This window comes from Argopecten irradians, chromosome 3 (assembly GCF_041381155.1).
Source record: "Argopecten irradians isolate NY chromosome 3, Ai_NY, whole genome shotgun sequence".
Lineage (NCBI taxonomy): Eukaryota > Metazoa > Mollusca > Bivalvia > Pectinida > Pectinidae > Argopecten > Argopecten irradians.
Window position 1 is genome coordinate 62171789 of NC_091136.1, and position 15573 is coordinate 62187361.

General features: G+C 36.2%; 1 protein-coding gene across 1 annotated transcript; it reads left to right on the forward strand.

Moving 5' to 3' along the window:
• Positions 1–13955, forward strand: LOC138319317 (peptidoglycan-recognition protein SB1-like). Its single transcript, XM_069262387.1, has 6 exons — positions 1–158; positions 1336–1473; positions 4141–4350; positions 4775–5119; positions 7665–7790; positions 13687–13955. Coding segments are annotated over exons 1-6 (867 nt in total). The 5' UTR covers positions 1–112; the 3' UTR covers positions 13689–13955.
• The last annotated feature ends 1618 nt before the right edge of the window (positions 13956–15573 follow it).

Here is a 15573-nt window from a genome sequence, read left to right on the forward strand (position 1 = left end):
GTCTGATCTGACGGCCCAACCTGTAGAACAGGAAGTAAAATACTTGGAGTAAAGTAAAGAAGAGCTATCATAGGTATCATATATGTCTCTACATATAACATAGGTAACCACCATGTTCATGTTGGCGTACCTCCTGCTCATTTTTGCTCCACGGTTAGGTAAGTGTTTTAAAACATTCACATTATCTTATCAATCGTTATTATGTATAGTAAGTTCTTTGTATTTTATAGAGCTGTTAGAGGATTTGATATATTTCAGGCTTACAACAAAGTGATGATAAACTTACATTAAACTTACACACGGGGGAAAGTTCAGGCTTACAACAAAATGATGATAAACTTACATTAAACTTACACACGGGCGAATGTTTATAATATGCACATGGAATTTCTTTATGTATATTTTTGCCAGGAGAATATGACAGCGTTCGAACATTTCATATTGCTTTCTGTGTTAATTGATATGACCATTTTCAGCAAAGTAGATAGACAGTGTACGAAATTCTCCAATAATTTTCAGCGTTCTGTTTTCATCCGCTACATACTAGTCTAACTCAGTTAAGAATCGGATGGACTCAGTCAGGACCTTTGGGCTACTGGTCCGACTACATTTTTATATCATTAAATCATGTATATCTGACTATTCTCCTTCTCTGATGATATATCAATTTCAATTATGGGCTGTTTCCAATAAAATAATTGTATTGTTCTATTTATCCTTGAGGATTAATTTCATGTTACATAAACTATACTATAGGGCAAAGAAGTAATTTTAACAGTGTGGACAAATTATTGTCGAATTTTCGAGGCGATCTGTCCCTTTGTCAAGACACAAAAAAAATATAATGCATAATAAGGACGGTAACGAATGTTCAAAAAAACTATAATTCGTAATCCTATAGACATATGTTTATAAGGATCCAGTGTTATATGGAAAACAACAATTGACATTACTTCCTTGACCCATACACTATACTGTATATATAAATAGACTATCAAAAAGAGATCCCTTGCTTCATCAACTACACTTTAATACCTATTTGGGTTAGGTTACAATCACAAAGAATATTCTGGTGTTAATGGAACTCAGAGCTAATCATGTTGTTATCTCTGTCGTAAAGGAACACAATTTGAAATAGCCTGTTCGTGATATAGGTAATACTTTATTAAACATTCTATAAACCGACAATGTAAGGGGAAATAACTGCTATAAAATGTAAAAGAAAAACACTTCAATTCATTTTCCCAACCAATTGGTAAATGTTCAACATTTATTTACATTGAACCGTCACACAATTTAAACAAAAAGAATTAAAAATGTTTCTTTGTTTGAAAGTGTCGTCAAATGGTGCAGCTAAACCTGCAACTGGTCCATCGGCAAGATGTCAGGAGGAGACTACTATATGTAAAGGGTCATATCTACCACAACATACCTGTCCTACCAATCAACGATACTGTACCGATATCCACCATGGTAGGTAACTTATCTACCACAACACACCTGTCCTACCAATCAACGATACTGTACCGATATCCACCATGGTAGGTAACTTATCTACCACAACACACCTGTCCTACCAATCAAAGATACTGTACCGATATCCACCATGGTAGGTAACTTATCTACCACAACACACCTGTCCTACCAATCAAAGATACTGTACCGATATCCACCATGGTAGGTAACTTATCTACCACAACATACCTGTCCTACCAATCAACGATACTGTACCGATATCCACCATGGTAGGTAACTTATCTACCACAACACACCTGTCCTACCAATCTACGATACTGTACCGATATCCACCATGGTAGGTAACTAATCTACCAAAACACACCCGTCCCACCAATCTACGATACTGTACCGATATCCACCATGGTAGGTAATATATCTACCACAACACACCTTTCCTACCAATCAACGATACTGAACCGCTATCCACCATGGTAGGTAATATATCTACCAAAACACACCTTTCCTACCAATCTACGATACTGTACCGATATCCACCATGGCAGGTAACTTATCTACCACAACACACCTGACCTACCAATCATTGATATTGTACCGCTATCCACCATTTTAGGTAACTTATCTACCACAACACACCTGTCTTAACAATTAATGATACTGTACCGATATCCACTATGGTAGGTAACTTATCTAACACAACACACCTGTCCTACCAATCATTGATACTGTACCGATATCCACCATGGTAGGTAACTTATCTATCCTAACACACCTGTCCTACCAATCTACGATACTGTACCGCTATGCACAATTTTAGGTAACTTATCTAACACAACACACCTGTCCTACCATCAACGATACTGTACCAATATCCACCATGGTAGGTAACTTATCTAACACAACACACCTGTCCTACCAATCATTGATACTGTACCGATATCCACCATGGTAGGTAACTTATCTACCACAACATACCTGTCCTACCAATCAAAGATACTGTACCGATATCCACCATGGTAGGTAACTTATCTATCCTAACACACCTGTCCTACCAATCAACGATACTGTACCGATATCCACCATGGTAGGTAACTTATCTAACACAACACACCTGTCCTACCAATCAACGATACTGTACCGATATCCACCATGGTAGGTAACTTATCTACCACAACACACCTGTCCTACCAATCAACGATACTGTACCGATATCCACCATGGTAGGTAACTTATCTACCACAACACACCTGTCCTACCAATCTACGATACTGTACCGATATACACCATGGTAGGTAACTTATCTACCACAACACACCTGACCTACCAATCAACGATACTGTACCGATATCCACCATGGTAGGTAACTTATCTACCACAAACACCTGACCTACCAATCAACGATACTGTACCGATATCTACAATGGTAGGTAACTTATCTACCACAACACACCTGTCCTACCAATCAACGATACTGTACCGATATCTACAATGGTAGGTAACTTATCTACCACAACACACCTGTCCTACCAATCAACGATACTGTACCGATATCCACCATGGTAGGTAACTTATCTACCACAACACACCTGTCCTACCAATCAACGATACTGTACCGATATCCACCATGGTAGGTAACTTATCTACCACAACACACCTGACCTACCAATCAACGATACTGTACCGATATCCACCATGGTAGGTAACTTATCTATCACAACACACCTGACCTACCAATCAACGATACTGTACCGCTATCCACCATGGTAGGTAACTTTTCTATCCTAACACACCTGTCCTACTAATCTACGATACTGTACCGATATCCACAATGGTAGGTAACTTATCTACCACAACACACCTGTTCTACCAATCAACGATGCTTATTATATAACTACATGTATATGTATGGTTCTCTTTGAAAAATTGCAATATCATGAATCAGAAATACAGAGTCTACATATGATCATAAGTTTAACTGAATACAACTATCATGTCATAGTAAAATATTATGTCGCCTTAAAAGAAATCATCAGAAATAAGGATATCTTGATTTTTTGAGTGAAAAAATACATTATCTAGGTAAAAATAATTATTCCAATTGATCAAATCTTAAATCTTTCGCTACAATTAACGACAGAATAAAACAGTTCAAAAGCTTATTTTGACCAATGTAACTATGTTGTTATTCATAAAAACAAGTATAAGTGTGGAAATCGTATAAATATATTTGTCATTCAACAATGTATGTCTACGCGTTTCTAGGGTTGGACCTTTTGCAGCGATTACGTCGGGACATGCTTTATGAAACACCCTATTTTGATAACATAAATTATAGTACTGACAATATAACGTGAATCAATAACTAGAAAAACCTATAAACACACAATTTTAAAAGTAGTTTTAGTATATTAATATACACTTTCTTATCTACACAACCACATTTAATTGATTTTAAAATGTACTCCTAGTATGTTGCCTTAGCTTTAGTCGGCATATATAGTGCTTCTTATGTACATTCATGTACACGTATTTAGATTTTAAATAGGATAATACAGAAATAAAATGAAACTAAAATAAAATAGGAACTACTACTCGATATATTGCGTTTGCATACGATTGATATATTTAAACAATGATGAGGCGTCATTTTCCTATACATTTTAGTTCGAAGTACCGAGGAATGTGATGTTGACGGACTACATGTCATTTCCCGTGATTCCTGGGGAGCCAGGAGCCCTAGGGATCCTCTCGATACCTTGGGATCCCAGCTGTCCTTCTTCATCATTCATCATGCAGCCGGATATTCCTGTACAGATTTAACATCTTGTTTACAGCAAATGAAGGAAGTGCAAAAAGAGCAACAATATAAAAACAGTAACTAAATCATACTTATATAAATTTATATGTGTGTGCATGTACATGTGAACTATTGAACGAACTAGAAAATCCGCCGTCATATACGAGTAACGTGAATGGTTCCGCAGATTATACTGATGCTCTTTTATATGGACGAATCTATATTTATGTATGCTTTGGCTTAATTTAATGCACTTCGAATATTTTTTTAATCCTAATGACTTAGATTATGAAATTAATGTATTTATGGAACGTAATATAATCGTATAGTAATTTTGTAGTACACGAGTTGTTTAATACCCTTTTGATCTATTTGCGGACTTTCATTTTGTTTTAATTTCATCGTAAGACATTACTGAAATATCTGCTTCTAAGTCATTTTGCAAAACGAACAATGCCTCATTCAGTATTGTATTATTTCATTACGGACTATTTTTTTCAGATTTTTCTGACATTGCCTACCACTACTTGATCGGAGGAGATGGGACAGTGTTTGAGGGCCGTGGTGGGAAATTTAGAGGTGCTCACTCCCCGGGTTATAACGGTAGAAGTATTGGAGTCTGTCTCCTGGGTAACTTCATTGCAACGGAACCGACCAGCAAGGCCATGGCCTCACTGACAAAGCTCCATACCTGTCTGATGTCAGTCGGGGTCCTTTCAGAAGACAACAGTGTGTTTGGTCATAGAGACGTCCGACCGACTGCCTGTCCTGGTGATGTGTTTTACAAGATACTGCCAGACAAATTTAAACCATACTGGCACAGAATTGAACCAGAGATGTGGACAGGTAAATAATCGTATAATGGAAACAGTTTGCTTCATTCCATTATTATAACTAACCTTGTTTAATTATATATGTTTATGGTTTCCCCGATTTAAATTATATCTCTCTTTTATGTCCCTATGTTTAATAATATTTATTTGAGCTTTCCCTCTGTTCAATAATATCCCTTTGAGGTCACTCCTCCGTTTAATGATATCCCTTTGAGGTCACTCCTCTGTTTAATGATATCTCTTTGAGGTCACTCCTTTGTTCAATATTATCTCTTTGAGGTCACTCCTCTGTTCGATATTAACTCTTTGAGGTCACTCCTCTGTTCAATATTATCTCTTTGAGGTCACTCCTCTGTTAAATTATATCTCTTTGAGGTCACTCCTCTGTTTAATGATATCTCTTTGAGGACATCTTCCTGTTTAATGATATCTCTTTGAGGTCACTCCTCTGTTTAATGATATCCCTTTGAGGTCACTCCTCTGTTTAATGATATCCCTTTGAGGTAACTCCTATGTTTAATGATATCCCTTTGAGGTCACTCCTCTGTTTAATGATATCTCTTTGAGGTCACTCCTCTGTTCAATATTATCTCTTTGAGGTCACTCCTCTGTTTAATGATATCTCTTTGAGGTCACTCCTCTGTTAAATGATATCTCTTTGAGGTCACTCCTCTGTTCCATATTCTCTCTTTGAGGTCACTCCTCTGTTTAATGATATCCCTTTGAGGTCACTCCTCTGTTTAATGATATCTCTTTGAGGTCACTCCTATGTTAAATGATATCCCTTTGAGGTCACTCCTCTGTTTAATGATATCTCTTTGAGGTCACTCCTCTGTTTAATGATATCCCTTTGAGGTCACTCCTCTGTTTAATGATATCTCTTTGAGGTCACTCCTCTGTTTAATGATATCACTTTGAGGTCACTCCTCTGTTTAATGATATCACTTTGAGGTCACTCCTCTGTTTAATGATATCCCTTTGAGGTCACTCCTCTGTTTAATGATATCTCTTTGAGGTCACTCCTCTGTTTAATGATATCTCATTGAGGTCACTCCTCTGTTTAATGATATCTCTTTGAGGTCACTCCTTTGTTTAATGATATCCCTTTGAGGTCACTCCTCCGTTTAATGATATCTCTTTGAGGTCACTCCTCCGTTTAATGATATCCCTTTGAGGTCACTCCTCTGTTTAATGATATCTCTTTGAGGTCACTCCTATGTTAAATGATATCCCTTTGAGGTCACTCCTCTGTTAAATGATATCTCTTTGAGGTCACTCCTCTGTTTAATGATATCCCTTTGAGGTCACTCCTCTGTTTAATGATATCTCTTTGAGGTCACTCCTCTGTTTAATGATATCACTTGAGGTCACTCCTCTGTTTAATGATATCACTTTGAGGTCACTCCTCTGTTTAATGATATCCCTTTGAGGTCACTCCTCTGTTTAATGATATCTCTTTGAGGTCACTCCTCTGTTTAATGATATCCCTTTGAGGTCACTCCTCTGTTTAATGATATCTCTTTGAGGTCACTCCTCTGTTTAATGATATCCCTTTGAGGTCACTCCTCTGTTTAATGATATCTCTTTGAGGTCACTCCTCTGTTTAATGATATCCCTTTGAGGTCACTCCTCTGTTTAATGATATCTCTTTGAGGTCACTCCTCTGTTTAATGATATCACTTTGAGGTCACTCCTCTGTTTAATGATATCACTTTGAGGTCACTCCTCTGTTTAATGATATCCCTTTGAGGTCACTCCTCTGTTTAATGATATCTCTTTGAGGTCACTCCTCTGTTTAATGATATCCCTTTGAGGTCACTCCTCTGTTTAATGATATCTCTTTGATGTCACTCCTCTGTTTAATGATATTTCCTTGTGGATTCCCTATGTTTAATGATATCCCTTTGAAGTCATCTCCCGGTTTAATGATAATTCCTTGTGAGTTTCTCCTGTTTAATGATATTTCATTTAAGTTAAACGATATCTCTTTGAGACTTGCTTCCCCCTTTTTAATGATATCTCATTGAGGTTTCCTCCCCTCCCTGTTTAATGATATCTTATTGAGGTTTCCTCCCCTCCCTGTTTAATGATATTTCGTTGAGGTTTTTCCAAGTTAAATGATATCTCTTTGAGGCTTGCTTCCCCCTTTTTAATGATATCTCATTGAGGTTTCCTCCCCTCCCTGTTTAATGATATCTCATTGAGGTTTCCTCTCCTCCCTGTTTAATGATATTTCGTTGAGGTTTTTCCAAGTTAAATGATATCTCTTTGAGGCTTGCTTCCCCGTGCTTAATGATATTTCTTTGTGGTTTCCCCTAACGATATGTCCTAAATGTTCCCCGTGCTTAATGATATATAAAATCATGGTTTCAATATTTTGTACCTAAAATGTTGTTATAGTTGTATAGTCTCTCGTTAACATTATCGAATCGATATCGTTTTTTCTCTTCTATAACCATTCTATCAACAAAAGCATTAAATCAGTTTAAATGTTACATACATGTATAGAACGGTGAGCTGAAATGGAGTAACACCGTTGATATTTTACTATTTTACAGACTGTAGAGCTTTTGAGAAAGGAACGTGTAAAGATATCAATAAAGAGCTGTGTACAGAGGGAACATGGAAGTCAAATAAGTGTCCTGGGTCAGCTGAAATTCAATGTTGCTCTCTAAGCGGAAAATGTAAGATTAAAAAAAAAGCTTGTTATGTAATATGTAATATGAATGTTGGGATATGAAAATGATTTTTACAGTAACATCACTATAATATATGATTAAAGATTCAAGATATCATCATGTTCCTATATTCTTTCTATCAATTGTAGTCTATTTTTGTTTCAGTTAATTATGATTGATAAAATAATCGAATGACCTATTCTTGGTTAAGAAAAGAAAGTTAAACATACTAATCTCATTGGTTTTTTTTACAATGTTATAAATTTGTATGGATGGCAGCTGTCCGTGTTTTAATCCAATTCACATAATGTGTTCTTAATACCAAATGATATATAGTTACAAACCGTGTGATGGATTACACTTTGTTTGATATTAACGGGTATCCTCGACATCCAACTGTTATAGCCACAACAGTGATAGAGTAACTCTGGAGTATTGAGGATGGGTGTACTGTATCCTCGACATTACATGGGTTATACCCACAGCAATGATAGAGTAACCTCTGGAGTATTGAGGATGGATGTACTGTAACCTCGACATACCATGTATTATACCAGTAGCAGTGATAGAGTAACCTCTGGAGTATTGAGGATGGGTGTACTGTATCCTCGACATTCCATGGGTTATACCAACAACAGTGATAGAGTAACCTCTGGAGTATTGAGGATGGGTGTACTGTATCCTCGACATTCCATGGGTTATACCCACTGCAGTGATAGAGTAACTCTGGAGTATTGAGGATGGGTGTAATGTATCCTCGACATTCCAGGGGTTATATCCACATCAGGGATAGAGTAACTCTGCAGTATTGAGGATGGGTGTACTGTATCCTCGACATTCCTAGGGTTATACACACAGCAGTGATAGAGTAACCTGTGGAGTATTGAGGATGGGTGTACTGTATCCTCGACATTCCATGTGTTATATCAACAGCATTGATAGAGTAACCTCTGAAGTATTGAGGATGGGTGTACTGTATCCTCGACATTCCATGGTTATACTCACAGCAGTGATAGAGTAACCTCTGGAGTATGGAGGATGGGTGAACTGTATCCTCGACATTCCATGTGTTATACCAACATCAGTGATAGAGTAACTCTGGAGTATTGAGGATGGGTGTACTGTATCCTCGACATTCCATGGGTTATACCAACAACAGTGATAGAGTAACCTCTGGAGTATTGAGGATGGGTGTACTGTATCCTCGACATTCCTAGGGTTATACCCACAGCAGTGATAGAGTAACCTCTGGAGTATTGAGGATGGGTGTACTGTATCCTCGACATTCCATGTGTTATATCCACAGAATTGATAGAGTAACCTCTGGAGTATTGAGGATGGGTGTACTGTATCCTCGACATTCCATGTGTTATACCCACAGCAGTAATAGAGTAACTCTGGAGTATTGAGGATGGGTGTACTGTATCCTCGACATTCGTTGGGTTTTACCCACAGCAGTGATAGAGTAACCTCTGGAGTATTGAGGATGGGTGTACTGTATCCTCGACATTCCATGGTTATACTCACAGCAGTGATAGAGTAACCTCTGGAGTATTGAGGATGGGTGTACTGTATCCTCGACATTCCTAGGGTTATACCCACAGCAGTGATAGAGTAACCACTGGAGTATTGAGGATGGGTGTACTGTATCCTCGACGTTATATCCTCGCCATTCCACGGTTATACCCACAGCAGTGATAGAGTAACCTCTGGAGTATTGAGAATGGGTGCACTGTATCCTCGACATTCCAAGGTTATACCCACAGCAGTGATAGAGTATCCTCTGGAGTATTGAGGTTGGGTTACTGTATCCTCGACATTCCTAGGGTTATACCCACAGCAGTGATAGAGTAACTCTGGAGTATTGAGGATGGGTGTACTGTATCCTCGACATTCCTAGGGTTATACCCACAGCAGTGATAGAATAACTCTGGAGTATTGAGGATGGGTGTACTGTATCCTCGCCATTCCAGGGGTTATACCCACAGCAATGATAGAGTAACCTCTGGAGTATTGAGGATGGGTGTACTGTATCCTCGACATTCGTTGGGTTTTACCCACAGCAGTGATAGAGTAACCTCTGGAGTATTGAGGATGGGTGTACTGTATCCTCGACATTCCATGGTTATACTCACAGCAGTGATAGAGTAACCTCTGGAGTATTGAGGATGGGTGTACTGTATCCTCGCCATTCCAGGGGTTATACCCACAGCAATGATAGAGTAACCTCTGGAGTATTGAGGATGGGTGTACTGTATCCTCGACATTCCAGGGGTTATACCCACTGCAATGATAAAGTAACCTCTGGAGTATTGAGGATGGATGTACTGTATCCTCGACATTCCAGGGGTTATACCCACAGCAGTGATAGAGTAACCACTGGAGTATTTAGGATGGGTGTACTGTATCCTCGACATTTCATGGGTAATACCTTTCACAACGGAGATGACGTCGTTGTGATATATTTCGATTGAAAGGACGAAATCCAAAGATGCAGAATAATTTTCCAAATACAACTTTATTAAATATAACTTCCTAGAAGTCGGTAAGCGATTCCCGGTGTATCCAAAAACCGACCCGTGCAGTCCGAGCTATAGTATAGCACGTAAGATTACATTAGGAATTGGCACAAAAGATTAACAAATGACATTCACTACTCGTCTCAAGCTTAATGCTCAATGGGGACAACCTACGTCACCGGAAGTGATATCGGACACACAAAAACAATGAAAAAACGCCCGCTTCAAGATGAAAATCGGCTGAAATTATGACATAAAAGCAATGCATCTTCTTAACCTATCGTGCGTCAAAGACAGTGTATTGTTAGAGACTCTGTGAAATTATTAGATGTCGTCAAACAAGCTCAGATTATGCAAACACCTCGACACAATGTTTTTAATAGCAGGGATATCGGTCACATTTTATTCACTAAAACGTTATAAATTGCAAATAAATAAATTTTGCTGCCACAAAACTGTCCCGTTTACTAATATGCAATATATGACTGTTGGAAGAAAATATTTCATTCATTATATCTGCTAGTGGAGAATCATATACGGTGCTTAATTAGAAGTTATGAAAGTGATATCGGTCACACTTAGAACTTTAGGGATGACGGTCACATCCAAAGTTACGGAAACTGTTAAAAAGACGCCAAAATACTTTAATTGAATTTATCTGATCTTGAAAGACGACTTTTGAACCCCCTATCAGCAAATGGTTAACGAGCTATTGAAATCGCTTTTCGTCTATTGCTCATCATCCGTCTGTCTTTTTTTTCACAGCGTGGCTATTGGTCACATTTTATTCACCGAAAATATGTCAAGTGTAATTTTTTTAACTTTACTGTTATTTACTGATATAAAATACCTTATATTTCAAATAGTAGCTATAGTTCATTTTATCCGCTACAAAAGTGAAATACATGTATAACCTAGTTGGCGTTTTGTTGTTTTTAAAAAAGGATGTCGTTCACAGGGTAACGGTCACATCCAAAGATTTTGAAATACTTTGTCGCTTCGTAAAGATTGCTGAAATATTGCAGCGTTGTTTTCCCTAACTAATCATTCAGGTAAAGAGGAAATACTACCGAGATACATGATACATTATGAACTATTATCGTAACTATTTTTTTGCTGAATACTTTGGTATTCGTACACTGTATATTGTTTAGTTTTTGTCTATACATGTATTTGTACACACCCTTTGTTCTTGCATTGTCTTTGCGTATAATTTAAAAACTTCGCAGTGACAATATACAAGAAACTACATAAAACTTAAAGATGTAAAGATGTAAAGGCATCCGATGTAAACAAAAGGAAAAGCACACTGATCTATAAGCTACAGAAATACGTGAATACATGATAGACAGGATCACTGAGGGTTTTTAGCTGATAGCGTTAGTACAGTTCTACATGTCAGTTCACAAATAATTTCTCCACAGATTTAACACACAGGTACTTAGAATATATCTTAACAACAATAGCACAAATGATCATATGCAAACAAATTATAAAAGCAAATCAGTTGATAACAGGAGGACCAAGAGATATCGTGACGTTTACCATTGGATTTACAAATCGGTCAATTTAACATGTTGGTCCAGATGTCCAGTTGGCATTCATACTCCCCTAATTGTCAACTGAATGCAATTTAATGAATATATTTTCATTTGATAACACTTGTATGATAACATCCCAGGATATTTGTATCTATAAAGAAAAAAAATATCGTCAAGGACGAAACAGCCATTTTCTGTGATCGATGGCACAAAAATTATGACATCACATAAAAATAAGCTAATAGCAAATCATGCACCCCTAAATGTCAAATGCGCCTGGTAGGTATACATATTAGGGTTGCAGTGAAAAAGTAAATATATGTATATGAATGCTATAAAGCACCGTGGTAGTCAAATAATTTGAAGATAGCCAAATATTCATTATTTTGTAATCTTATCTGTCTCAAAAATGAGCATTAATAAATACAATCCTATGTTAAAAATGATTATCAAAATATCTATATCTCTACATGGTAACGAACTTCAAGTTGTCGATTACCGCGTTTTCCCATTGGTGCATTATGCACAACAAGAGTAAAGAGAGAGATACATGTAGTACTTATAAAATTCCAGAAAGGTTCATTAAGTATTAAGCTCACATGTTGAATTTGAACCATAGCAACAAGTCCATCTATTAGAATCAAGAAAGATGACTTTCTAAACATGAAATTTAAAAAAGATCCTTAATACTCTCTGGTAAATACATGTAGCGGTATCGAAATAAATCGATTTCAGTACTTTCAGAGAAATAACAGAAATTAAAGACGGACGGATGACGAGCAATGGGGGAAGGCTATTTTCATAGCTCGCTAACCAATTGCTGATGGTGGGTTAAAAAGACCAATTCAATAAAAGTATTTTGACGGGGTAACGCTGTATCCATTGGAGTTGCATGAATGCGTAAATAACGACTACATGTACAATGCTGTAATATTCAGTTTTGGTAACTTTGGATGTGACCGTTACCCCTATAGTTCTAAGTGTGACCGATATCACTTTCATAATTTCTAATTAAGCACCGTCTATGTTTCTCCACTAGCAGATATAATGAAGGAAATATTTTCTTTCGACAGTCATATATTACATATTAGTAAACGGGACAGTTTTGTGACAGCAACATTTATTTATTTACAACTTTTAACAGTTTATTGAATAAAATGTGACCGATATTCCTGCTGTCGAAAAATATTGTGTCGAGGTGTTTGCATTATCTGAGCTTGTTTGACGATATTTAATAGCTTCATAGAATCTCTAACAATACACTGTCTTTGACGCGCAATAGGTTTAGAAGATGCATTGCTGTTATGTCATAATTTCAGCCGATTTTCATCTTGAAGCAGGCGTTTTTTCATTGTTTTTGTGTGTCCGATATCACTTCCGATGACGTAGGTTGTCCCCATTGAGCAGTTAGCCTATCCATTGTCCTGGGGATACGTGTCATATCTGGTTTGACCAGTGCTCGTAATACAGTTGTGCTAGTAGATTAACACCACAGGCAAATAGATATAATTACTACAGAGCTGACAACGATAAATCAAAGATTTACGAATAACAATATAATAAAAGAATAAAATAAAAAATAAAATAAAATAAAAGAATTGATCATATAATTTCAGTACAATAATATTACACAATATTAAAATAATTTAGCGAAAGTTTGTAATGTACAGAAATGTTTTAATAAGCACTTTTTCCATATTAAATACCCACAGCAGTGATAGAGTAACCTCTGGAGTATTGAGGATGGGTGTACTGTTTACCATAAACTAGATCCACCGATCAGAAACTGCTTTTTACACGTATAATGACGTGTTTTGTTGATGACTAATGGTTCTTTTTCAGAAAATGGAAACAAGAAAAGGACAGAAGAGATATGCTGTAATATTCCTCACCAAGGATGTGCACCTCTGAATTGTCAGATTTCCCCCGTATCAAACTGTTTTGTTCTCAAATGGATTTTGTAAACGTAACAAGAGTTGCAGAAATTGAGAAGAATTTGTCCGTGTGCTTGGTCTTGAGCTATTGTCAATCAAATTTAGATATTTAATTTCCGACACTTGTTTTCTAATATGTATGCATAAAAATAAAGAAGTCCTCATGTTTTGACTCCATGATATTGGTGATGGATTTCATTATTCATTAAAGTCACCGTTTATTACATTAGAAAGAAAATTTGATGTTAAAGAGTACTACTACACGAGACCAAATATCATTAAATTTTCACAGCTTCTGAACTCTTCGAATATATAAATAGTAAGAGATTTATATCAATTTATCAAAGTTATGCTTAAAAAATATATATATAATTTGTCCTCCTTCTATGTTGCATTTGTTGAATGTTGTAAATATCGGAAACATATACACATACAAATGGCGGAGTTGCTTATCCCTATGTATATATGTTTCTCTACACAATGTTTTTTGTAAGGAGACTAAAAAAGTTTTAAGTTTGAAGACACAATTTCAAATTGCAAAGAGCTAGTCTACAAATTATATTGGCATACCCAAATCATCTGAAATGCTTTTTGATTCAGGGTCAAAGGAGACTTGATCAATGATAGAGTGACTACTGCCATGTGGTCTCATTAAGAATTACATTTAGATATTCTAACAAACTATTCACGAAATCGGGTGAGGGATACAGTGCATATTTAGATTTAGGTTATTCGGGAAACACATCCTTTTCTATCCTAGTTGGTACAGGTATTTTTTTAGATTTCATTTTTTTATTCCGTAAGTTATAAAACTTATTCGATAGAATAATTAAAAATATTTTACTCAACATTCAAATCATTAACATTCGAAAAACATATACCCCATTCTAAGATTTTTTCAGCAGTCATCCACAATCACATTTTATAAGTTGTTCTCAAATAATATTTGTTCACTCTACAAAGGCTACACAACTTACAGGTCATAGTATACAATACTAGCATAACTACACTGACATTATAATTGGAGATGGGATCGTATTTTCATGGCCTCAAATTTGAATTTTGCTATTTTAACATAACAATTGTATTAAAGATGCTCCACCACTGACAAATGGTATTTTTTCACTATGAAAAACAGGAGCAGACGATTTAGTATTTTTCTCCAGTTACAAAAGTTACTTACTTTACACCATTCCCACCATTGAAAAGTTTGAGCTTATAATTTTACTACAAGTTAAAAATATGAAAAATAATTAATTGCATCCCGAAAAAATTCCGTGACACTATATCCTATATGGAATGAAGTACTGATTGCGCATGCACCAAAGGCGAAATGAATTATTTTATATTATTTTTTGTGTTAATTAGGCACATATATACAAGATTAAACACCAATTATTGTTCAAATGATTAACATCATTTATGCTCTGTCGGCGGTGGAGCATCTTTAACTTGTACATACATTATAGATGGATTACGCCAATAAAAAGGTTTTTCATGTTTCTTTCATGATTATTAATACAGATTAAAATCAAGTGAAATTCATCTTCCATATATATATCTAACTGCAACAAGGGCAAAATCTTTGTTCTCTCGCAGTATTATTATATCTGCCTGTTTCGATGACCAAATTATGAGCAGATAGACAAAATTTAGATAAAACGATTCGGTATTTGGGAGGTATATTTTTGCTCAAATAGTATTGTATAGCAAGATGATTCACAATATGCTTATATATAATATATTTTGACGAGAATTCCAATAATCCTGTCAAATATTGCTGACTCTGATCAGT

Coding starts and splice junctions, on each gene's coding strand:
- LOC138319317 (XM_069262387.1), top strand. CDS start 113: ATGTTCATGTTGGCGTACCTCCTGCTCATTTTTGCTCCACGGTTAG. Junction 1,474..4,140: donor CTGTACCGATATCCACCATG/GTAGGTAACTTA, acceptor TATACATTTTAG/TTCGAAGTACCGAGGAATGT. Junction 5,120..7,664: donor TGAACCAGAGATGTGGACAG/GTAAATAATCGT, acceptor ACTATTTTACAG/ACTGTAGAGCTTTTGAGAAA.